Source organism: Dipodomys merriami, unplaced genomic scaffold (assembly GCF_024711535.1).
Source record: "Dipodomys merriami isolate MVZ:Mamm:240054 unplaced genomic scaffold, mDipMer1.0.p SCAF_177, whole genome shotgun sequence".
Lineage (NCBI taxonomy): Eukaryota > Metazoa > Chordata > Mammalia > Rodentia > Heteromyidae > Dipodomys > Dipodomys merriami.
The window spans coordinates 1,430,912-1,456,022 of record NW_027203126.1 but is presented as its reverse complement, the minus strand read 5'-3'; the positions used below and the strand labels follow the sequence as shown (position 1 = coordinate 1,456,022).

The window sequence follows — 25,111 nt, the reverse complement described above, 5'->3', positions numbered from 1 at the left end:
ATAGCAGTTCAAAGACAGCCCAGGCAGGAAAGTCCGTGAGACTGTTATCTCCAATAAACCACCATAAAACCACAAGTGGCACTGTGGATCAATTGGTAGTGCACTGGCCTTGAGCTGAAGAGCTAGCTAAGGACAGTGCCCAGGCCCAGAGTGCAAGCCCCTCAACTGACAAAAAGAGAGAATTAAATAATTTCCCCTTTCCATCTCATCCAATTTGCCTTCTTTTATCTCTTCTTATGAATAATTCAAATCAAACCTTTGGTTATGTGCCTAAATTTCAATACAGATCAGTTAAGCCAATAAATCTGTTTTCTTTCTGTGCAAATCAGGTGGATAATCCAAATGAAGGGAGTTCACTCTTAAAATTTTTCTCTTTCTTGTGTTTAGATAAACTGTACCTCCATCTGGGGTTGTCTTTACAAGTCTGAAAATATTCTATTCATAAGTTTATATAGTCTCAGAATTCTAGACCGAAGCATTCCTACACTGAGTTCTAATTTTCAGTTGTGGTTCTAAAGTCGATGGCCACTGTGATGTTTGAGACTGGATCTCACTGGATGTATATCAGATTGCTTAGGAACTTGCTCTGCAGCCCAGTCTGGCCTCAAACTTGAGACTCAAAAACCTCCTGTCTTAACTTTCCACATGCTAGGATTACAGGCATGCAATGCCTGGACAATTCTGATTTTTTTTTAATTTAATTTTATTGTAAAGATGCTGCATAGTGGGTTTACAGTTACATGAGTAAGAAAAATATGGAGCCGGGCGCTGGTGGCTCATGCCTGTAATCCTAGCTACTCAGGAGGCTGAGATCTGAGGATCGCGGTTCAAAGCCAGCCTGGGCAGGAGAGACCGTGAGACTCCTATCTCCAATAAACCACCAGGAAACTGGAAGTGGCGCTGTAGCTTAAGTGGTAGAGTGCTCGCCTTGAGCTGAAGAGCTGAGGGACAGCGCCCAGGCCCAGAGTTCAAGCCCCAGGACTGACAAAAAAAAAAAAAAAAGAAAGAAAGAAAAATATGGAACACGTCATGAATTTGCATGTCATCCTTGCACAGGGGCCATGCTAATTTTCTCTGTACCATTCCAATTTTAGCATATGTGCTGCAGAAGTGAGCACCAATGCTGATTTTTGATCCCTTAGATGAGATCTGATTTTTCTCTCTGGAAGGTTTTGGGTCTTCTCTTTGTTTCAGGCCTCTAAAAGTTCATAATAATGTTTGTTATCAGCCTATTCTTATCCATCATGCTAAAAACTAGGCCTAGAAACACATTCTTTAGTTGGAGTTTGTTTGAATTATTTGACAATTTCCTTGGATATGCACAGAGATTCTCTGCTTTAGTCACCAGAGGAAAAACATATTTATCTTTTGCCAGCATGTTAAGAGAGCTGGGAATCCAACTATCTCCAAACCAGGCTTCAACCAATCTTCCTTAATCTAGCCCCTCCCCATTCACCCCCATCTTTGAGGTTAGCTGCTATCATCACCCCCATCTTTCAAATATTCTGCAATGTATTTTGATTGGGACTTAGCTTTCCTAACCAATTAGAATTTACTTAGTTAAATCTGCTAAGTTTTTTGTTGTTGTTTTCAGAACTAGAGTTTGACTTCAGGGTCTCAAACTCGGCTTTCTTTCTCACAGCTTGAGCCCTACCACTTAAGCCAAGCCTTTAGTCTGACATTTTGCTAACTGAAGATGGGAGTCTCACTAACTTTTCTACCTGAGCTGGCTTCAAACTTCAATCCTCTAGGTCCTGACCTCTTAAGAAGCTAGAGGCAAAGGCACTTGACTATGTCTGCTAAATTCTTACAACTTATCACTTTCCAGCTACCAAAAGTTTGCTGCTATTGTCTAACTCTTCCAGTCCTTTATTATTGTTTTTTAATTTTTGTTTTTGTGGTGCTCGGGAAGGAAGGAAGGAAGGAAGGAAGGAAGGAAGGAAGGAAGGAAGGAAGGAAGGAAGGAAGGAGAGGGGGAGGGAGGGAGAGGGGGAGGGAGGGAGAGGGGGGGAAAGAAGGAAGAAGGGGGGAGAAGGGGGGGAGAGGGGGACAAAGGGGGAGAGAGCATATGTGAGGCATTAACTGTGCTCTGGTGGCTCACACCTGTAATCCTAGTGGGGCTCTGGTGGCTCACATCTATAATCCTAGCTACTCAGGAGGCTGAGATCTGAGATTCCCAATTCAAAGCTAGCCCAGGCAGGAAAGTCCCTGAGACCCTTACTGACCATCAAAAAAAAAGCTGCAAGCGGAGCTATGGCTCAACTAATAGAGCACTAGCCTTAAGCCCTCATACATATACACATACACACAGGATCTTTCAGAGGATCAGTCAAGTTGGTGAGATTTAAGGCTATATCTTTAACAGCCACACTGCTGGTGACTACCATAATGGACAAGAGACAGCTGTAAAGATGCTTCTTTTATGCTTGAGTATGAATTTAGAATGCTATTTCCCCTAAGCCCTTAAAAAACACCCACAGACAAAGACACTCTTCTTCCTAGGATTCAGCATAAACACAACTTGAAGCTAATCCCCAGCTCTGGCCTTGGGGGGACAGTCTCATCAAATGCCTTCTGAATGTTCAGAACATAGTCCTTTTCACCTGAGGATCTACAAATACAAATTCATCTCCTTCGTCTGAAGACCAAAGCTGTCCTTTGGACATCGGTCTCTTTGCTGTAATGTCTTTCCACCCTAACATATTGCTACAAGCGATGCCCAGATGAGGGAAAATGGTTTCCCCATGACCTTTCCTCAACTTCGAGGTACCCACAGGTGTGAACACTCAATGGTGTCAAGACTCTGGGTAGGTGTGGGCAGTTCTTTTTCTCTAACCCTGGATCTAATACGTTTTATCTCACTGAATCTCCACAGCCCCACTATAAAATAGGGATTGATCTCCATGTCACTTCGTAGATGAAAGGACTCAGGCTTGACGGGATGAAGTTATGGATTGGATTTAAGAAAAAAAAAATTCATCCAAACGGACGAGCCAGAGACTCAAAGCCCCATGTGTGCAGCTTCCAAAGACTTCACTCTGAAGTCCCTCCACGGTATCGTAGGTTCTCGATTTTTTTTTCTTTTGTTTTTTGTTTTTTTTACTTTCCCGAATACAAAGTTTGAGGAAGACTTGTCACGGAGCCAGAAGGCTTTGGAAGGAAGAAACAGGAGTTCCGAAAGTTCACTTCTGCAAGGCCGGGGCCGAGGAAGGCCCCGCGGGGCTCCGGCTGCCCCAGCCCGCGGCCCCGGCTCGGCCAGCCCGGGGCCGGTCCGCGCCGTCCGGCCCGAGCCGGGAGCCGTGAGAAGCGGGGCTGAGGGAACCCTCACCCGGACGCTTCGCGGCCGCCACTGCCCGCGCCCCTCCTGCCACCCCTAGGCCGAGCGGTCGGACCCAACCGCCGCCGTCCGCGCCCAGTCGCTGGCCGCGTTGGCCCCGCAGCAAGCCCGCCTCACCTGCGTGTCGGCCGCCATCCTGCCGGCGCTGACCCCGGAACTGTTTCCGGAGTGTTTCCGGGTCACCGCCGGGGGGGCGGGGCGGCCCACGCGTCAGGGCGAGGCCAAACTCGCTGCCGGAGCCCCAGCCTGGGCCCGGCGCCCCCGGGCGGGAAGGTGACCCGCCGCAGTCGCGGCCTTAGAACCGTGCGGCCGAGCCTAGGCCCTTCCCAGCTTGGCCGCTAGGGCGTGGAGGTCCAGAGGACTGCCACGTGGGAGACCACCCTGGCCGCAGGCCCAGCCTGGACACTGTCGCCAGAGCTTCTTAAGCCTTCTTAGCAACTGCTTTGTGGGGCTGGGAAGGTGGCTCCGTGGTAGAGCGCTTGCCTTGCATGCCTGAGGCCCCCGGTTCGATTCCTCAGCATCACACAAGAGAGAGCAAGCTGGAAGTGAGGGACAGGCCCAGAGTTCAAAACCTTCAAACCCCACGACCCAACAACAGCTTAGTGTTGCTTTATGGCCGAGGTAAAGGAAGAAGTGGTCTGAAGACAGGAAAGGTGGAAGAGGCCTGGGAAGCCTGCCCTGGGAGGCTCAGGCCTGCAGGTTCAGTTACAGATCTAGGTGGGAGGCCGAGACCAGAGCCAAGAAAGAACCTCCAGATCCTGAATTTTATACTTAATTGTCTGAATTTTACTCTGTAGACTGCCGCTTATTTTTTATTTATGCCAGTACTAGGGTTTGAACTTGGGACCTCACATTTCTTTGCCTCAGCCTTTTCTGCTCAAGGCTGGCGCTGGAATCACACAGCTCCACTCCTGGCTCTTTGGTTGGAGATCAAAGTCTCGGGGCTGGGAATGTCTCTTACTGATAGTGCTTGCCTATGCATGAAGCAGAGTTTGATTCCTCAGTACCACATAAACAGAAAAAAACGGAAGTGGTACTGTGGCTCAATGTGGTATAATGCTAGCCTTACAAAAAGCAAGGACAGTGCTCAGACTCTTAATTCTGAATTCAAGCCCCAGGACTAGCAGAAAAAAAAGTCTCAGGGACTGGCATCAAATTTGATCATGAGTGCTAGGATTATAGATGCGTCACAACACACCTGGCTACTATAGTACTGGTAGAGTTACATTGAATGTAACTACAGTTGAATTTGGATGCAGAAACCTTTGTTTATGGAGTGCTGATTGTACTATTTTTTTTTTCTCCATACCTAACAAAGGTTATATAGGCACAGTAAGATTAACAGAAAACATGCTGTAATAAATTGAGGCAGTTAAGTACAAGGGCTGTTTGAAACCAGGTACCAAGGTATCACAGCTGGTGACAGATGGCTTTACCTGGCTGGCTTTGAACCTGGATCTTAGATATCAGCCTCCTGAATAGGTAAAATTACAGATGACACTGATGCCCAGTTTAGACAGGTTTAGAGAATGAGACCTCTAGTTGGCTATCAACTTTGACAAAACTCTATTTACAACAAATATATCAGTGCATACCTATTTATAAGATTTTTAACAAAATGCCTAGCCTCTCAGCCAATCAGGTATTGTTTACTCTTTAAACACTGGTTATCACCTAACTACTCATGGATTAGACCACCATCCAACTTGAAAAAAACCAGTTTTTTTTTTGGGGGGGGGTCAGTCTTGGGTTTTGAACTCGGGCCTAAGCACTGTCCCTGAATTCTTCAGCCCAAAGCGACCCTCTACTACTTGAGCCACAGCGCCACTTCTGGTTTTCTGGTGGCTAATTGGAGATGAGTCTTACAGACTTTCTTGCCCAGGCTGGCTTTGAAATACAATCCTCAGACCTTATCCTCCTGAGTAGCTAGGATTGCAGGTGTGAGCCACCGGGAGCCCAGCTCAAAAAACCCAGCTCTAAGAATTCACTTGTTGAATGCATGTATGAACTGACATTAATCTACTCAAAGGATTTTAATGAAGAGGCTGGCTGGCCATACAGCTATACTCTAGTGTATTGGGAACAGCAGTAGCCAGATTGGGATATAATTCATCCCTTTGTCCATAATATAAATACACCACCTGTTTAACCACTTATCACATTAACTGTTGATATCTTGGCGCTTTATGCATCCAAATTCTAGGTACAAGTTATATTCCATGTAACTCCATACCAGTACCAAACATGTAGCCAGATGCGCCACATCTGTAGTCCTAGCACTCAGGTTGAAGCCATCAAATTTGAGGCCAGTCTGGGAAGGTGGCTTAGTGATAGATTGCTTGCTTAGCATACATAAAGACCTGGGTTTGATTAATCAGTACTACATAAACAGAAAAAGTCAGAGGTAGCACTGTGGCTCAAATAGTAAAGTGCTAGTCTTGAACAAACACAGTGCCCAGGCCCTGAGTTCAAGTCCCAAGGCTGGCAAAAAAAAAAAAAACTGGCACAATCCTGTTCTGGCCAGCAAAACGGTGATTTTAACACAACATATTCCCTTGGATAGTAAGTGTGCTACTGTAGACTTAGGTTGCTCAAACAGCAGCTTCACTTAGCTGATAGAAGCCAACCTTTCACCTTGCACCATTAACCACAAAATACTTTTAAGAGAAAGTAGTAAGCCTTTATTTTGTTTTGCAAATAAATCTGAGTTGACTGCTTCTGGGAAATTAGTCAAAAAGACCAAATCCCATATCCTCATCTGATTCCTCCGACTCTTCCTTGGCTTCAGCCTTGGCTGGGGCTGCGGCAGCAGCAGGAGCAGCAGTGGTAGTGGCAGCCACAGGAGCAGCAGCCACAAAGGCAGATGGATCAGCCAAGAAGGCCTTGACCTGAAGGAGAGAAGTCAGTGGTGGAGTCATCATCCTTCTATACCTACAACCCTCCCTCCCATCATGACCAAGTCCAGGAGGCCTTTACTGCATGCTAAGATCTGTAGCCCAAGGAAGCCATGTAAGGCCCACCTCTGTATCCCCTCAAGTCTGGTTATTTCTGAAGTACACACCCACTCTGCCCAAATCTCTAAAATATGCTCTTAAAAATGTACCTGCTCGTGTAAATTATGAATGACACTTAACCCCACAAGCTTTTACCCTGCTTTCAGGCTCACTGAGGTCCTGGTGAGATTTTTTTTTTACCTTTTCAGCAAGTGGGAAAGTGTAGTCAGTCTCCACAGACAAAGCCAGGACCCGCTTGTACCCATTGATGATAGAATGAGGCACGGAGGCCACAGTTGGGTAACCGATCTGCAGACAGACACTGGCTACGTTGCGCACACCCTGCAGAAGGAGACATTTTATTTGTTGGATGGTACCCCTTTGTACAACTTCTTAAAGATAAAATATAACTTAAAAAGACTGCATTTTAGGTGAGATAACCTGGAGAAAACGTCAAGAAAAACTCAATGTGTATTGTTATAAGCAGCTGAGTCTTGAAGGATAGTTATCCTAAATGCTCCCAATTCAGACTTCTCAATTTAGAAAATTACCCTTATTCCAAACCTAAGGTGTCCCATATACCACTTGCTTCAAACCCACTATAATTCTTTTTTTTTTTTTTTGTCAGTCGCGGGGCTTGAACTCTGGGCTTGGGCGCTGTCCCTCAGCTCTTCAGCTCAAGGTGAGCGCTCTACCACTTGAGCTACAGCGCCACTTCCGGTTTTCTGGTGGTTTATTGGAGATAGGAGTCTCACGGTCTTTCCTGCCCGGGCTGGCTTTGAACCACAATCCTCAGATCTCAGCCTCCTGAGTAGCTAGAATTACAGGGGTAAGCAACCGGCACCGACTTGAAGTTATATTTTCTTTAAGATGGCTGAAGTTACATTTCAGTACAAAGTTTGCATAAAATTTGTTTCTGCTTTCAAATCCTAATTTGCTTAAATGTGCAGGTTGTGGAAGTCAGATATGGAGGAGCAACTTCATATATAGTTTAATTTTGTCTGTTCAAGATAGAGACAGGAAGATCACAAGTTGAAGGCCAGCTCAGGCTCGAGTTCAATCCACAATGCCACCAAAAGAAAAAAAGAAACCACAATCTTCTATTGTAACATATCAATGGTAAAATTAGGTAAGACAGTCTCAGGAAAAAAAAGGGCAATTCATCCCTCCAAGAAAAGGTACTTAGCATTGTAAATTATGTATGATAAACTCCCCATAGTGTCCTTCAACTATGTCACTACTGCATATCTTCTGTCTCACTGTAGGATCCTGAATGTAACACATACACAGTGCCCAAAACTTTTCTAAGGCTTTACACTCATTAAACCCTTCAACCTTCCAATTGCCATTCCTGCATGAGGATATGAAGGAAGTAGATAGACTGAACTGTGCCTGGTCACACAGCTAGTTCATGCAGCACGCACCTCCAGGAAGCGAGAATGCAGAGCATCCTCAGTGATGTCAAGCACTTCAGGGTTGTAGATGCTGCCATTGTCAAACACCTGCTGGATGATCAGCCCAAAGGAGAAGGGAGAGATGTTCAGCATGTTCAGCAGCGTGGCTTCACTGGCTCCCACTTTGTCTCCGGTCTTTATCAGCTGCACATCACTCTGAGGAACAAGGTTAACAGTGAGCAGTTAATATCTGAACACCTAGCAGGCCTACAGAAAATACACATGCACACACACTGTGTGCCTTGCTACTCACCAGAATTTCAATGGTGCCCCTGGAGATCTTGGTGGTGATGCCCAGAGCCTGGAAGAAGGAAGTCTTCTCGGGCCCCAGACCAGTGTTTTGAGCTGGCACAGTGACTTCACATGGGGCAATGGCACCAGCACGGGCAGCAGCAGGTACCTGAAAGAAGACAATAAGAAATCTACCCACTGACACAAGCTGAGACTGGCCAATTTTGTTTTAAAGGCTAAGATCTCTCTCCAAACTGATTCTCCCCTTACTTTATTGGCCAGCAGCATGTCCCTGATCTCAGTAAGGTCCTCCTTGGTGAACACAAAGCCCACATTCCCGCGGATATGAGGCAGCAGTCTGCAAAAAGAAGTTTATAGGACACCACCTGAAAGCACCATTCTTCCCCAGGAAAAAGAAGGGCTTCGGGAAGGGAGGACAGTGCTACCAGGGGACAATGACTGACTTCTCCAGAGCTGGGTTGTTTTCCAGGTGCCCTCGGATGGCCTTGCGCATCATGGTGTTCTTGCCCATCAGCACCACAGCCTTCCCTCGGAGGGACATGCGGATCTGCTGCATCTGCTTGGACCCCACATTGTCTGCTCCCACAATGAAGCATTTTGGATAATCATCCAGAAGTTGCTATAAAAACAAACCAGAAAACAGAAAGGAGGCAATGTCAGCAAAGTAAACACAATCACTGGTTTCTGCCTTGCTCCTCACTATGCTTTGAAGTCACACTAAAGATTGTGGTAGTTCTTCCTATCAGGGGCCTCCCAACTATTAACGCCTTCGGATCTGAGCCTGACTTGCTGGCTGGGAATTAACAAGCGGATGAGCACTTGCTTAGCATATGCAAAATCCTGGGCTTGGTCACCTGAACTAATTAAAAGACGACTTCATCTCTACAAGTAAACTTTTGTTGCTTATTTACTTTCAATTATGAGGCAAATCTAATCCACTAAAGTAGTTGCCAAGTAGAAAATAAACTCTCCCCAAGAACTGATCAAGGAAAGGGACTAGAAATACGGTATAAAGTATTGCAAAGCATTATTTGTACAGTCTAGGTTGGGGGTATCTGATTACTCTGCCATTCAAGACTTTTTCACCTAAAAACCTTTAAGCGACTGTGCCTCTCAAGAATGGGGCCCCAAGTTCAAACCTACCAAAGCAGAATTATGCGAAGTGGGATAATTGAAACACACCTTACAAGGCAGACTAAATCCTAAGAAGTAGTGCTTCTGATTATGACCAACCCTGGAAAGCCACCATGAAGCTATTGAACACTTACTTTCCTGACAGGTTCTACAATGAGTCACTCTTTTGTCTCAGCCTCTCCAAAGATGGTGTCAAGCAGGGAAAGGAGGAGGGAGGCGTACTTATGAAAACTGCTGCGATTGCAGAGTTGCCCTCAAAGGCCTAATACAAACTAGGGGCACCATGTTGGGCCACAACCCACTCCGCACTTACGATGATCTTAAGGAAGTAGTTGGACTTCCAGGTCGCCCTGTCTTCCCTGGGCATCACGACGGTGCGTCAGGGATTGCCACGTAGGGTTTAAAGACGAGGTCACTGAGGGGAGAAAAGGAGCTCAGGCTCGGGCACCCCGACACCTGTCCCTCCGTCCGAGGCCTACACGGAGCGGGCCACGCGCGGGCGCTCGCCGGCTGGGCCTAGAGCAGCCACCACATGCGGAGACCAATCCGCCGCCAGAGTACGAGGGAGCGCGCGCCCCGGGCCCCCCACACCCTCAAACCGCGCCCCATCCCACCCTCCTTGGTCCCCCAAAAGACGCCACGCTTCCGGCCACCACTGCCCAGCAAGGAGAATCCCGCCGCCAAACCTCTCACGAGGACGCCTGGCGAAAGAAGGGCCTTCCACCGGCGTGAGCTATTTATATGCGAACCAGAGACCAATCGGAAGCCACGGACGGCGTCCATGCCTATTGGCTGGCGCCGTCGCCCATCCCGCCAAGTCGAACTAATGTCGTCAACGATTGGCTCCTACCGCTGCCACTCCGGTCAACAGGAAGCGGTCTTTAAAGTAGGGTGGTTAAGGAGGGCGCTGTCTGGCGTTGAAGGCGCTCTGCTTAGGGCTTTGCCCCCTGCTGGCCTGGAGGTGCCTTCCAGGTAGATTCTGCAAGGCTGTGCGAATTCCTTTGCTGAACTGGCCACATTAGCAAATTTACGCAGCTCGAAGGAGGATGCCTTCTTCCACGGTCTTGGTCACCCCTAGTTTGTTCCTCTTGCGACCCAAAACAGAGAGATCCTTCAAACCTAAATCCTCTCTGGCTCACAATTCTCAAAAGCTCCCCATTTCTTTCACCGTCAAGGCTGAAAATTCAGGTGACAGCCTGCAAGGTCCTCCATACCCATTATCTCATCGCTACCTTTGCCTATTGACTCATTTCCTTTTAGCCAGATCATTCTTTTTGCTGTTTTGCCAGAGCATACCAGGATTTCAGAATAATCGCAGCCACCTGATTAACTCACCAATTAATCACCAATTAATCCACCATTGCCCCATGAGACCTACCCTCAACTCCCTATTATGCTATCTTCAGATATCTATATGTGTATGTGAGTGACTAATTTATCTGTATATAGTTTATATAGAGAAATATGTAAACATACACATGCATGCATGTAGTGTACTTCAATCCTCTGCATCCTTTCTTTCCCCATCTCCCCTCCTGCTGATCCCTCCTCCAGACAGTCTCCTTTTACACTAATGCCCTGTTGTCAAAATCATCATCATCGTCGTCGAGGTCGTCGTTGTCATTGTCATCTGTTGCTGCTTTGCCAGTCCAGGGGCTTGAACTCAAGGCCTTTGCATGTCCCCGAGCTTTTTTGCTCAAGGCTAGCTCTCTACTACTTGAGCTATAAATCCACTTCTGGCTTTTTGGTGATTTATTGAGAGGTAAGAGTCTCACAGACTTTCCTACCCAGGCTAGCTTCCAAGTGTGATCCTCAAATCCCAGCCTCCTGAGTAGCTAGAATTAGAGGCATGAACCACAAATTCTTAGCTTGCTTTTTTTTTTTTTTTTTTTTTTTTTTTTTTGCCAGTTTGGGGGCTTGAACTCAGCAGCTGAGCACTGTTCCTGAGCTGCTTTTGCTCAAGGCTAGCACTCTACTACTTGAGCACAGCACCACTTCTGGCTTTTTTCTGTTTATGTGGTACTGAGGAATCAATCCCAGGGCTTCATGCATGCTAGACAAGCACTCTACCACTAGCCACATTCCAGCCCTTGCTTTGAGACGATATCTCTCTGTGTAGTTGAAGCTGACTTGTGATCCTCCTTCTTTGGCCTCTTTATATGTGTCACCATAGCTCAATAAATATTGCTCAAATGAAAGATCCTAAGATTAAGGGGTGTATCTCCCTATCTCTATCTATCCTTTACACCTGATCCAAGTAAATTCCCAGTGTTATCTAGACCACATGCAACCAAGAGTTGGTTATAACTGTATGTGGAACCCAGTACCCAGTTGTGTTTCTGAAAACTTTTGCCCAACAAGGATGATCTAAGGGTAGAGGCCTGCATCTGACTTTGTTATCTTTTTGAAACACTCATTCATGATGCCATCTTTTCACATCACAGTTCCCATATCCAACTATATATCAAAATCACTCTAGAAGCTTTATATAAAAAAATAAATAACTAGAGCCGGGTGCCAGTAGCTCATTCCTGTAATCCTAGCAACTCAGGAGGCTGAGATCTGAGGATTGCAGTTCAAAGCCAGCCCTGGCAGGAAAGTCTGTGAAACTCTTATCTCCAATAAATCACCAGAAAACTGGAAGTGGCACTGTGGCCCAAGTGGTTTCAGCATTGAACTGAAATGCTGAGGGACAGTGCTTGGGCCCTGAGTTCAAACCCCATGACCAATAATAAATAATAAAAATAACTTTCTAGGTCTTACCTAGTCAAAGTCTATAGTCCCTATTGAAACTCAGCATGAGCAAACACTTTACCACCATAGTACACTTCCAGCTCCCTGTATTATAATTTATTTTTTTCTTTTTGCCAGTCCTGGGGCTTTAACTCAGGGCCTAGGCACTGTTCCTGAGCTGCTTTTTTGCTCAAGGATAGCACTCTAGTACTTGAACCACAGCGCGACTTCTGGTTTTTTTCTGTTTACGTGGTACTGAGGAATTGAACCCAGGGCTTCATGCATGCTAGGCTAGCACTCTACCACTAAGTCACGTTCCCAGCTCTTGTTTTTTGTTACTGGGGCTTGAACTCTGGGCCTGAACGCTGTCCCTCAGCCTTTCAGCTCAAAGCTAGTACTCTACCACTTGAGCCACAGTGCTACTTCTGATTTTCTAAGTGGTTTATTGGGGATAAGAGTCTCATGGACTTTCCTGCCTAGGCTGGCTTTGAACCTCGATCCTCAAATCTCAGCCTCCTGAGTAGCTAGGATTACAGGCATGAGCCACCAGCACCTGGCCCTTCTTGTATTTTTAAAAATACTTTTTGTAGTGCTGGAGATTGAACCGAGGGCCTTATGCACTCTACCACTGAGTTTCACCTTCCCAGCTCCAACCTAGCCTCCTGGGTCCTCTGATGATCAGCCCAGTTCAAGAACTGCTGGAGTGAATTACTGCTAATATCCTTCTTTAATGACAATGTATTTCTGCCCACTCAGCATTGTGCTAAGTACTTTGTACACATTTCCGATGTTAATATTTCCATCAATCCCTCAAGGACATACAATATTAGCTATCCCATTTTACTCATAAGAAATCTCTGAGAGGTTAAATAATACATTCATGTCTCTCAGTCCACAAATGATGATTCCAGAACTCTAGGAGCAAGTTCAAATCCCATGGGCTTCACGATGGTACAGTTATAGGCTCTGACTCTTAAGTCTGTCTCCTAAGTGCACATTTCAAGTATATATGCACTATCCCTATACATTTCCAAGGACATCCTGGCTCTGTCAATATGAGCATCATCTATAATTGTTACATCAATGTAACAAACATCATGCCATTTAAAAAATGATGCAGACCTATATTCAGAAACATGGGAAAATAAAGCACAATTGGATTAAAAAAAAAAAAAGCATATCACAATGGTGTGTGCTATCCCCATTCCTATAGGAAAAAAATCCAGCAAGAACAGGAAAAACAAGCTGTCACTATTTTGGGGTAAAAGCTGAGGCTATTAATACATATGTGTATATATATATATATATATATATATATATATATACATACATACATACATACATACATACATATATATATATATAAATTTGGGGGGGTGTCTGGTCATGGAGCCTGAACTCTGGGCCTGGGCACTGTCCCTCAGCTCTTCAGCTCAAGGCTAGCGCTCTACCACTTGAGCCACAGCGCCACTTCCAGCTTTTTTCTTATGTGGTGCTGAGGAATCGAACCCAGGGCCTCGAGCAAGTGCTCTACCACTGAGCCACCTTCCCAGCCCCCTATATTTATAATTATTATTGCTGATCGTGGGGCTTGAATCAGGGCCTGAGCACACTGACCCTGAGCTCTTTTGCTTAAGACTAGCACTCTACTACTTTGGGCCACATGCCACATCATTTTCTGGTGGCTAATTGGAGATAAGAGTCTCATGGCCTTTCCTGCCTGGGCTAGCTTCGAACTGTCATCCTCACATCTCAGCCTAAGTAGCTAGGATTACAGGTGTGAGCCACCAGCACCCGGCTTGATAGTATGTTTCTGGGCTCAGACTAGAAATCAACATGGTAACTCCAAATCAGAGGAAAATAGTGAGGCTCGAGGTTGAATAAAACTCTTGAACACTGGGGGAAGAAAGGGAGGGAAGGGATGGTAGGGGGAAAAACAATGGAGGGGGTAACAATGCTCAATAGAAAGTGTACTCATTACCTTGCTCATGTAACTGTAACCCTCTGTATAGTATCATTACAATAAAAAATTAAAAAAAAAATAAAACTCGAACAGCTTTGGGGATCTGGGATCTAACAAGTGCTGAGGAAGCATGAAAATATAGACGTGACCACAAGGAGGCAGTGGAGACGCAGTTGCAACTGCAAGTCCCTGGTAGTCCCACACTACATCCAGAAGCTGTGGATGTCTCCATGCAGAACACAGGTAGAGCAGGTCCTGAGCTCATACTGCAGCGATTACTTTGAGCATGATGGTCTCAAGCCTCTTTCCTTATCTGTGAGTGGAAGGCCACCCACAGCCCCTCAGGGGATGCTCTCATGGGAGTCAAGAGAAAACCCAGAGCAAGGACTGCCACCTGTAGCAGCTCACAGGCGCTCACCAACCTCCCAATTGAGTACAGCCCATACAGGGGTCAGCAGGACCTGCAGCCACTGTCCAGGCCCAGGACCCTGTTCCCTGGGCTTCTGGCTTTCAGACTCTACACCTGGGGCTCCTTGGAAGATTGAAAAGGGTTTAGTTTCTCTGCTGGGCCCATTAGGTTGTCAGACCAAGAAATGGCACTAGCACAGGTGAAAATAATGGCAAACTTTATTGGCATAAATCACAGGAATTGAAATGGAAAAAGCCAGATTAGAAGTTTATAGAGAAAAAAAAATCAAAATCAAATGATCATTGAACTACTGACCCAGACGATGGACCCCAGAAACCCTAGTCCCTCTTGGGGAGCAGTCTAGGGTGGGTCACTGTAAACAGAGCTATAAGGCCTGTGGGTGGAGATGTCCGACTTTTCAAGGGCCTGGGCTGACCTCCCCAGACCTGGGCTGTCCCAGCCCTGTCCTTACAGGGGAACTCCCTCTTCTGGGATCCCGGCACGCAGTCTCTGCTAGGAGGCTGGTGGAATGGTCTGGATCCTTTCCAAGCGACCCTTCAGGGACCCCTTCTCTCAAGAACACTGGCCTGGCTGCTCCTATTTCATTCTGGAGAAAAGACAGCACCTGGCTTCCTGTTACACTGGCAGAGGCCTGTCCTTCCGCCTCAAATCTGACTGTGGCCCCGTGTTCCAACCTAGGCATTTTCTCCCTAGACCTCCTGAGCCCAGATCCCACCTGTGAAAGGGGAGGAACTGGGCCAGGTCTCCAGGAAGGGTAGGGAAGCTGAGGAAGTAATGGGCACAGTAGAGTCTGTAAGACCAGAGGCCCTTGTGGTCGTTGTGAGTGGAATCAGATACTAGCTTTCCTGAGAAGGTAGAAGAAAGAGCCCCAGAGAAGCAGCGAGGAGGCAAAGGATGTCCAATGGGTTCTCTTTGTTGCCAAAAAGTTCAGAGGGGGGAAGAGGCTTAGACAGGAAGCCACCCCCCTCACCCCCCACCCCCGCCCCACCTGGACTGACTGCCCCTTCTCCCTTGGGAACAGGACAGCTGAGGTTCAGAATTCCAGGTCTGAAGGACCACACCCCCTTAGGCCACTTATGTAATGAAGAGCTTGCTGGCCTGAACAGTAAGGAAGAGGTTTCAAAATACAGCAGTTTATATATTTAAAAAAACAACAACAACCAGTCCTGGTGAGCTGTGATGTTATAGAAGGGTAGTCACAGTTAACCTGCTTGTGCTAAGAAAAAAAATAAAATACAAATTGTTTCCCCACCCCAAGTATAAAGCAAGCAAAGTCCATACGAAAGCCACAGCCGCCGACAGAACCAGCAGCAGTGGACAGAGAGAATACAAAAAGGAACATAGTTAAAAATCTCTTCAAAATCATCTCGTATAGAGAAGTAAAAGCAAGTTGGGCAATACGAATTGAAACCTCAGTGTAGAAATCTTATCAAAGTCAGTACAGTGACCAGGCACAGGTGACACTCGCCACCTCACGCCGTCCCTGGAGACGGGAGAAGTGGCTAGATAACATTATTGCTGGAGAGAACTTTCTCAGTAGAACTGGAACAAGTATAAAATGGGTGGCCAAGGGAAGGGGACAGTCACCCAGGCCCAGGGAGACTGAAAGACTGGAGCCGAAGGACCTTTCCACAGCCCCTGCAGAGCTCCTACCCTTGGATGGACAGGTTTATGCTGGCGTTGTCTGGAGGGGTCCAGGTATCCCCTCAATACTCTCAGATAATTAGATCGGGAAGAAATAAGGATAAGTGGGCCCCTAGTGGCCCTGCCCCTCCTCCCGCCCTGGCTCCGCCGCTGAACTGTGAGTGGGAGATAGCTCCAGTGTGGGGTGACCATTTGTGGGGACGCACGGCATGTGCTATGGGGGTGGGTCCACCTTCCACCTCAGGGGAGGACCTCGGGAGGGGGGAAGGAGGTCCCGAGGCTCTGGTGGGGGTGAGGAGAAGCAGGCAAGAGCCCCTGCCACCCCCTTCCCATGCTGCACCAGTTGAGGGCAAGGTTCCAGTTTCCATTGGGTTTGCCCATGGCACCTGGGCAAGGTCTCTGGGTCACAGTAGCAGTTGGGGACACAGGCTAGGGAGGGGACGGGTGCCAGGAGGGGCACTAGCAGAAGAGCTTGAGGAAGCAGTTCTGGCAATAAGGCTTGTCGTTCTGCTCCTTGAAGGTCCCCTTGTTGAGCTGCTTGAGGCAGAAGGCACACACGAAGTGCTCCGGGTGGAACTTCTTGGCCATGGCGGTGATACAGCGGCCCGTGATGGGCTTCTGGCAGCCGGAGCAGAGCGAGCCGCGCCGCTCGTGGTAGTGCACCTCGCAGTATGGCTGCCCATCGTGCTCAAAGAAGCTGCCGTTGACAAAAGGCGTGAAGCATTCCTGCCAGACAAGAAGTGGGGCGGCCAGAGGAACGGGGCTCAGGGGATGGCCCCGCCTGCAGCGTGACGCGCAGGGCACGATAACCCTCATCCTCTCATAATGACTCCCACTTGCTCATTTTCTCCACACTATGTTCTGGGCTAACTGCATGGGTTTGGGGGTTTCTTTTATCCCCCGGGGTTTGAGGGGATGGTCGAGTTTTTGTGGGTTTTGTTTTGTTTTGTGGCTTTGCACTCAGGGCAATCATTCTACCACTTGAGCCACACAACCACAGTCCTTTTGCTTTTAGTTTGCCCGGGCTGTTGTCATCCTCCTGCTCTACCTTTAGAGTAGCTGGGATTACAGGTATGAATGACTGCACATGGCCTAAAATCCTTAATTCTCCTAGGAGAAAAAGAATCTGAAGTTTACAAGTAACCTGTCCAATGTCAGTGGCTACTAAGTAGCACAGTCTGGATTTGAAGATAGGTCTGACTTGGGCACTTCAGCAAGTGCCAGAAACCCTGGGGCTGAAAAAAAAAGGATCTGACCCAAACTCTGTGTCTTAGGGTCACCTCTGGAGATTCACATGCACAGATGAAAGGATGTGAGACTACTTAGGCAGAGACTGTTTCTAAAATTAACTCAGTCAAGAGAACCCTTGCTGGGTCCCTAGTAACATCTGTGGATCCTCAGGCCCCGCAATACAGTTTAGAAACTGCACATTTCTGTTGAGTCTGCAGTGTTTGTATCATCTCATTTAATTCCCACATGCTCTTCTTCCAGATACGACCAGCTGCAGGACTCCGTGTCCCCGCTGCCTTCTCTGTCTTGCACATGAGGTATTAAAGACTGAGAGCGGATGGGAGACAGTGTTCCTGGTTTCTCCTAGCTCTAGCCCATGACCTGCTGGCCTTGAGGTCTTGTACTCCTGCTTGCTCCCCCATCAGCACCCCAAACAAGAGAAGGCCAAGGGAGGGAGGCCCTTCCCTTACTCCTGCTTGCTCCCAGCCCCTCCAGCTGCAATGGGGGCTCCTTACCCGGCACACGAAGCACTCGGGATGCCAGAGGGTGTTGAGGGCGGAGATGTAATTCTCCAGGATGGCCCGAGCACAGCCGCCACACTTGGGTGCGAACATGTCAAAATAATCCTTCCGGCAGTAGGCCTTGCCATCCTTCTCATGGAACCCTGAGAAGTAGGGGGGATTGTGGCAGATTTAGGGCCTCCAGAGGTGGATCCACCCTGACTCCATTATCAGCACAGTCTCCCAGCCTTCCTCCTTCCCCTCCGGGAGGTGGTGACTTTATCCACCAGGTCTGTCATACCTTCAGGACCGAAGAAGGCCCCACACTGGGCACAGAAGAAGTGCTCAGGGTGCCATGTCCGGTCGAGGGCCGTCACCACTTTCTGTGAAAGCAAAGGAAGGGATCAAATCCAAGCTGTGCCCTGCTGGACAGATCACATAGCCAAGACACACAGGAAGAGTGAGACATCTCCCTGGGGATCTCTGCAGGAATTTAGGACGGGAGGCAGACTACAGCTCAGGCCTCAGCCCAACTCCCACTCCTGGCACTTTCTCACTGCGTGAACCTCAGGCATGTGACATGCCCTTCCAAGTGAGGGGTACAGTAAAGATCAAATAGTGGGAGGGGGGCACAGTACCCATGTGAGAACCCCAGCTGCCCTCCCCAGCCCGTGCAGGAGCTCACATCCAGGATAGGCCCATTGCAGTAGTAGCAGCGCGGGGAGAAGAGGTTGTGATAGTCCTTTTCACAGTACGGCTGTCCATCCCGCTCAAAGAAGTTCCGGGATCCGATCTCCTCCTGGCAGTGGGTGCAGACAAAGTGCTCGGGGTGCCATGTCTTCCCCATGGCTGTCACAACCTAAGAGAAAAGGGACAGTGGCTCAGGGCAGGGACAGAGAGGGGTAGGTCCTGCCTGGTGCCTACCTGCCCCATTCATCACCTGCCCAGCGATGGGCTTCTTGCAGGCCCCGCACACCCCCTTGGCGACCGTGGCGACCCCCAGCTTGTTCAGGTCAGACTGCAGGCTCCCCAGCATGCTGTCCAGCTGGCTTCCAGGCTTCAGGGGTCCCCCAGGAGGTGAGCTGCTTCCGGTCTTCCCCTGGGCCATGAACTGTAGCGATGGGGAGAGGATTAATCAGAACTCGGGAAGGTATGGCACAGTACCAGGGCCTAAGGCCTTTTCTCCCTCCTCAGGCAATGGGCTGACCCAGGCCACAAGCACAATATGCTCCAGGAGGTCCTGAGAGTCCTAAAGGTGGGAGTGACACTGGCAGGCCATGCTGGTGGTTAGGGGGGCTCCCAGAGGGTTAGAGGAAGAGCTCAAGGCACCCTGCTGCATGACCAAGCCCCAGGGAACACGACAAGCAGCCCAGCACTGACCCCTCCCTCGTCCTGCCCTTCAGGGCTGCTCTGCCTGCTGCTCGGAGGCCAGCCAGCCACCCAGTTCTGCTCTCCATCCGCTCTTTGCTCCAGGCCGTGCATCTTAGATAAGGGAGGAAAGGAGGAAACGAAATTTCAAAAAAAAAAAAAAAACTTAAGGAAAAAAAGAATAAAAGACCTTGTTTTTGAACCATTTCACACAAGGAAATTCAGGATAAGAGTGTTTTTCCCCATTGGCAATACCAAAATCAGGAGAGAAAAAAAAAAAAACCTAGAGCAGAATAACTTGGGGTAATCCAGACACAGAGAAGTCCAGAGAGAGGGAGAGGGAGATAAGCCACCCAACAGCACAGGGCATGGGAAGGGGCGGTGAGCCCAGAGGCCTCACCAGATGCTGGCCAGGGGGCTGGAAGGGGGCGGTGAGCTTCTGGTCTGCAGTATCAGGGGCAGTGGAGAGGAGCCTCAGGGGAAGGCGAGAAGCCAGCTGAGTTCCTGAGGAGTGGGGCCTGGACATCAGGACATCAGTGAAGCACTAGGGTCAAGATCTAAAGAAAGACTGTGGCTAACGTGCTGGCATCGTGGCTAGCAGGGGACAGGCAGGACTGGGGCCGGGGCTCCTGAGAGGCCTGCCTGCATCAAGGGGAAGAGCGGGTCCTCGTCCGTCTGGCAGCCCACGGACCTCACAGTACAGGGTGCAGGAGCGGGAGGGTTGGGGCCCTGTCCATGCTCATCACAGAGTTCATCCCCTGAGCTCTGGCCCCCAGGAGAACCATGGATACAAGCTGAGGGTCCCAGGTAGGAGGGGGAGGGCGGCCGGGGGAGAGAAGAGCTGTTGGCCAAGGCCCCTGAGGCATCTGGGTAATGCTGGAGCAAAGAGACAGGAGGAGGAGAAGCCACAACAGAGATGGTTCTTCTCAGAGGAATGGGAGAGTCAGGTGGGAAGACAACCTGGGAAAAAAAGGAGGGAGAGAGGTAAGGAAGACAGAAGAAATCATCAGCTCAGGGAACAAAGGGAGTGAGTGGACAGATAATGTCCCCAGGCTCCCCTGGGCCTTCCCACTCTGGAACTAAGAGCAAGGCCAGCTTTAGATGGTCACAGGACGTACCCCCCACCCCCACCCCACCCCCACACTCAGATCTCTCCTCTAGCCAGAGCTGGGGCAGAGGAAGCATCTAGACGCCTGCTGCCCAGGCTCTGGGCTGACACGAAGCTCCTGGCTACCTTCTCTACAAGCTGCCCCCCAGCCCGCCTCCCTCGTGGCTGCACAGTGATGACGACGCCCTCAGTCAGCCAGTCTTGGGTGGAGGCCCCTCCTGGCCCTGCTGCCTCCTCTGCCTCCGGCTGGATGCCCAGCCGGCCCTGCAGCTCTGCGATGAGCCGCTCCTGGGATGGGGTCCTGCTCAGGGTGGCGGGGTCCAGCCGGCGGCGAGGGGAGGGCTCCCGGGACATGGGGTGCGCATGGCCTGTCTCCCGGCTCCTCCTGATCACAGATCGGATCTGGGGGCGGAGGGGGAAGCTGTCACTGTCCCATGTAGGCAGGATACCATGCCATTCAGTCCACACGCAGGGGTCCCAGAGGAGCAGAGGGCAGAACGCAACAGCCAGGAAAGAGCCAAGCTGAGAAGGAAAGAGGGAAGAGACAGACAGGGGCTGGCTCAGGAGCATAGGCCAAAAGAGCCCCCTGGCCTGGCATTCTCTTCCAAATCAGCCTCTGACCTTGGCAAGGCATTTAGCTTGAAGGGACCTCAGCTTCTCCATCCTTAAAATGGGGGGGACAGTATTTTCTTGGCTCACCTCACAAGGTTATCAAACAAATTTTAAAGAATATACATGGATGCTTTTAACAGGGCTTTAGTCTTTTTCTTTCTCTTCTGATTTCTCAACAGAAAAATAGGCTTTTCATCTTTTGTAAGTCCTTTTGCGCACACACGTGTGTGTGTGTGTGTGTGTGTGTGTGTGTGTGTGTGTGTGTGTGTGTGTGTGTGTGTGTGTGTGTGTGTGTGTGTGTGTGTGTGTGTGTGTGTGTGTGTGTGTGTGTGTGTGTGTGTGTGTGTGTGTGTGTGTGTGTGTGTGTGTGTGTGTGTGTGTTGGTCCTAGGGCTTGAACTCAGGGCACTATCCCTGAGCTTTTGTGTTCAAGGCTAGCACTCTACCACTTGAGCTCAAGTGCCACTTCTAGTGATTAATTTGGTGATTAATTGGAGCTAAGAGTCTCATGGACTTTCCCGCCTGGACTGGCTGTGAAGCTTGATCCTCATCTCTCAACTTCAAATAGTTAGGATTATAGGAATGAGCCACTGGCACCCAGCTCTGTTTTTTAACCCATTTTTTTCTTTACATTATAAGCTACTTATTTTCATATTTGAGGGGCTTTTGTTGTTCTTGCTTTGGAAAAGGGTTTCTTGCTTTCTGAGTCAAGCATGTAACAAGTTAACACCAGGGTAGCAGACCTGGAGCCACAGGGTCCCACACTTTCTAGGGATTATCTCATCTAATCCGCTGCACAGCCTTGATGGGAAATGGTTTATTATTACCACCATTTGAAAGATGAGGAAACTGAGACTGAGAGCGGTTGCCCAAGATCACAAAAGTAGCAAATGTTGGCAGTTCTTATTGAGGCTCTACATAGTTCCAGAGGTCATGCTTTAGCCATTCTGCACATCAGAATGTTGAGGGCAGCTTGTCTAAAGGGAAAGCCTTGCACAAGCAAGAGGCGGGTCATTGCTGTGAGAAATGGTAGCATCCAGACAGCAATGCTGGCCCTACAAGGCCCACTGCCAAGCGCTCATCCCTGGAGCCAGGGCCCCCAGCGCTTCCTGCTCAGGCAGACACACCGTGCAGTGGGGGCTGCATGCAGTTAGCGGGGAGTGGCCCACATTCAGACGGGCAAGGCCCATGCCTAGTGACTGCTTGAATTTGCGCCTGCCTGGCCAGAGGTGGAAATCCTCTCCGTGGTGCTGGGTATGCCCGTGACCATGGCATGTAGAGGCTCCCGCTGCTCCTTTCTGGCCTCAGGAGCAGCTTCGGTGGTGCTCTTTGGGATCCTTGGGGTCTCCAGTCCCTGGGTCAGTCCCCCCAGGCTTCCCCTCTGCGGCATCACTCGGCCTAACTGCTGCTCCTTGTCACCTGGGGTGTGGCAGCTGCCTTCCACCCCCCCTGGCTCTGGCCGTGGCTCCTCCTGCTGGCCATGTTCCTTTGTGAGACTCCAGGTATCTGGGAAGATGGTCTGACGGTCCACTGCCACAACTGCTGGCTCAGTTACTTCCTGAATCTCAGGCCTGGAGGCCACCAAAGCCGATGGGCGTTTACAGGTGGCAGCCACAACCACTTCTGGACCTGCAGAGTTAGCTGGTGGCCCTTGCGGATCTCCAGGCTCCTGGATTCCTGTGCTCCCACCAGAGGGTAGGGTGTTGCAAAGGGAAGCCCCAGAGGGCTCACTTGTGGGGTTCAGCAGGTCCCTGCTAACTTGAGGCTGGCTCTTGGCATCAAGTAACCCTGAAGAACCCTCTAGAGAGGGAGGTTTTGAGTTGTGGGTGTCAGACGTCACCCCGAGACTGGCCAAATCAAGCCAGCTAGAGGCCACAGGAGGTAGAAGGCCCCATCTATTTTCCCCAGTACAGAGAACCTCTGGGGTATGGCTTTGGACTTGAGGGGAGGCTTGAGTGGTAAACAGCAGGAATTCAGAAGGCAGAGGAGAAGAAGATGGACAAGGAAGGGAGTGGAGTGGGGAGGGATCTGGGTGGGGAAGTGGCTCCAGAGAGTTCAGGGCCACAGCAGAGGAGCTAGTCTGGAGGAGAAAGACAAAGGAAGAGGGAAAAAGGAGAGAAACAAGATGAAGACAGGTGAGGAAGGATGCTCTCAGCAAGGGGAGGGCATGGCCTTATGGTCTGGACAGCCCCCATCCACACTGCCCCACAGTACACACACGACAGCTTAGAGTTTTCTGAAAACTCAGACCCCACAAAAAGCTCTTCTGGGCTTCCTCAGACCTCATGAAACCTAGGCAACAGGAAGCAGCCCCAAAGCCAAGCTTGTGAGATCACCAGGGTAGATGTAAAGAAGACTAAGGTGAGGCAACCAGGGAGGTCAGCCCCAGATGTGAAGCAGCTGCTGTGCCGCCCTCCCAGAGGATTCCCGTCTCCAGTCCTTGCTCTTGGGCACAGCCAGAAGCAGTGCAGCTTCTCCTCACGGGGCGTGGGACACCAGCTGTCTTAGAAAGCAAGCAACCTTTGGAGCACACCAGCACAGGCCAGTGCACCACCGAATCCACTGTCTTGCCTCTTGCTGGCTCCTCAGAATCATGGCAGCAAGGTTCACAAGCCTGGATTCAACCCACCATGCAAGCCCCAGCTGGAGGGAGGCAGGAGGCACCACTGGGGCCAAGAATGCACCAACAGCTTGCTTCCCTTCTCATATTCCCTAAGTTGTATTCTGAAGGTCCCTAGCTGACCCATGTGGAGCTGAAGTCAGCAACTACTGGAGAGTTCTGTCAATATCAATGCCTGCGGAGACACTGCATCCTCTAAATAAAATATCGCAGGCTGGCAGGACTGGAGGGGCCCGGAAGGGACGGGGTGGGGTCCCCCGTGCAGGCCAGGCCCAAAGGCTGGGCAGGTTAGGTTTCCCAGACAAGTCTCCTGGGAACTCAGGCCCCTGCAGCCAGGCCTGGAGGGAAGGAAGGGAGGATAGGAAGAGGCAGGCAAGAGAGGCCTGTGGACTCAATTTCCAGAGACAGAAAGAAAGAGGATGTGTTGAGGACAGCTAGCGTGGGAGATGGGGCTCTGGGGGAAGTGACCTCCCAGGCATGGGATCCTGAGGCCCCCAGCGCCCAGTAGAGCATCCCCTCCCCCACTGAGACTAGCCATCAACACAGGGCTCTTTGTCTCTATGTCCCAGCCTCCTGACCCCCTTGACCTGGGTGCTGCCAAGGGAGGAAGGAATGTCCCTGCTGAGCACTTTCCTGGCTTTTCTGCCTTCACTGGCTTCCTCAGAGCTCAATCCCCGAAGAATGCCTGGCCTCCCTCCCAGGCATCATACTGTCCTGCCAAGGCCAGGGACATTATGAATCTTTAACTCAGGTAAAGCACCCCAACACCTAGGTACCAAGGTACAGCTACTCACACAGAGGTAAGCAGGAAAAGAAAGGGAGGGGGGAGGTAAGGAAGACAGGGGGGCCAAGGGCACCTTAAAATCTGACAAGGAAGCCATCAGCTCGTCCAGCTCCCTGGTGGCAGAGGAGGCGGAGATGCGCGTCTGTTGCTGGCTGGATGTGACTCGCTGTGGGCTGCTCATCTCACCCTGGTTCACAGTGATGGCGGGGCTGCAGGGGCAGGCATGGGGTCAGGGGGGAGCCCGGAAGCCAGCCCCAGGCTTGGCAGGGGATCAGGTTAATGCTTCAGCTCTGACCCTGCGGTCTTGATGCCTACCCCACAGGAGACCACCAGAGTCCATTATTCTGGGGGGCCCATCATTGGGGGGAGGGGGGTCTGTCAGCCAGGAGACAGTGCTCTGAGGTGAACTGACTAGGGAGAAGATAGGGCAGCTTAAATAGAACCTCTGCCAGGAAGGCTCCTCTGCCTCTGGCCCAAAAGGGAAGTTCACACGTTAAACACATCCAAGCACCCGGGTGTATCCTCCACAACTATACATGGATGTAAACCTACTACAATAACAGGATCACACCATGGGTGGTGGGTGGTCAGCAGCTAGGACCCCAAAACCATTCACATGTATTGTTTGGTTTCACCTCTATCAAGGTGAATTATCTGCTTGTCCCATTTTTGGTTTTTGGATTGTTACAACTGTATAGCTCAGACCAGACTCAAAACTCTTGATCCTCCTGCTGCAAGTTCCTGAATGTTGGGATTACAGGAATAAACCACCACCCCAGGCTTTTGGAAAGAGCCTGAGCACTCACAAAGAGCAACTGGCAGAGCCATAATTTGAATGCTATTATGGGCTACAAAGCCTGAACTCACAGCCGCTAAACACAGGTAGCCTCTATATGAACAATGCCTGCCTTTTCTGATTAGTAATGGCTGGCTGACAGCAAGAATGGTGT

At 49.7% G+C, this 25,111-nt stretch overlaps 3 protein-coding genes and 1 non-coding gene across 9 annotated transcripts in view; all 4 read right to left on the bottom strand.

Moving 5' to 3' along the window:
• LOC138829858 (stalled ribosome sensor GCN1) overlaps positions 1 to 3,489 on the bottom strand; it is a 65,508-nt gene extending 62,019 nt beyond the window's left edge. For both annotated transcript variants that reach the window (XM_070026417.1, XM_070026418.1), the window contains exon 1: positions 3,455 to 3,489. In XM_070026417.1, the coding sequence (XP_069882518.1) occupies positions 3,455 to 3,472 (18 nt within the window). In that variant the 5' untranslated portion in view covers positions 3,473 to 3,489. The remainder of the gene's footprint in view (positions 1 to 3,454) is intronic.
• LOC138829871 (U6 spliceosomal RNA) lies at positions 1,012 to 1,118 on the bottom strand. Its single transcript, XR_011372759.1, has one exon. It is a non-coding gene; the product is annotated as a U6 spliceosomal RNA (small nuclear RNA).
• A 2,506-nt stretch (positions 3,490 to 5,995) lies between the features above and the next one.
• On the bottom strand, positions 5,996 to 9,899 carry LOC138829857 (large ribosomal subunit protein uL10). Its single transcript, XM_070026416.1, has 8 exons — positions 9,857 to 9,899; positions 9,484 to 9,585; positions 8,480 to 8,655; positions 8,286 to 8,373; positions 8,038 to 8,184; positions 7,755 to 7,940; positions 6,532 to 6,672; positions 5,996 to 6,225 (listed from the first exon to the last, which is right to left on the bottom strand). Exons 2-8 carry the CDS (start codon positions 9,535 to 9,537, stop codon positions 6,064 to 6,066), a joined length of 954 nt encoding a protein of 317 aa, XP_069882517.1. The 5' UTR covers positions 9,538 to 9,585; positions 9,857 to 9,899; the 3' UTR covers positions 5,996 to 6,063.
• A 4,576-nt stretch (positions 9,900 to 14,475) lies between these two features.
• The window catches only part of LOC138829855 (paxillin), a 50,939-nt gene continuing 40,303 nt past the window's right edge, over positions 14,476 to 25,111 (bottom strand). For 3 of the 5 annotated variants that reach the window (XM_070026411.1, XM_070026413.1, XM_070026414.1), the window contains exons 6-12: positions 24,235 to 24,370; positions 19,051 to 19,152; positions 18,611 to 18,781; positions 18,356 to 18,529; positions 17,972 to 18,053; positions 17,686 to 17,834; positions 14,476 to 16,666 (exon numbers count right to left, since the gene is read on the bottom strand). In XM_070026411.1, coding sequence (XP_069882512.1) covers positions 16,400 to 16,666; positions 17,686 to 17,834; positions 17,972 to 18,053; positions 18,356 to 18,529; positions 18,611 to 18,781; positions 19,051 to 19,152; positions 24,235 to 24,370 — 1,081 coding nt within the window. In that variant the 3' untranslated portion in view covers positions 14,476 to 16,399. Of the gene's footprint in view, positions 16,667 to 17,685; positions 17,835 to 17,971; positions 18,054 to 18,355; positions 18,530 to 18,610; positions 18,782 to 19,050; positions 19,153 to 19,680; positions 19,999 to 20,272; positions 20,549 to 21,976; positions 22,838 to 24,234; positions 24,371 to 25,111 lie in introns of all 5 variants that reach the window. The other 2 variants (XM_070026415.1, XM_070026412.1) reach the window with 2 other exon arrangements.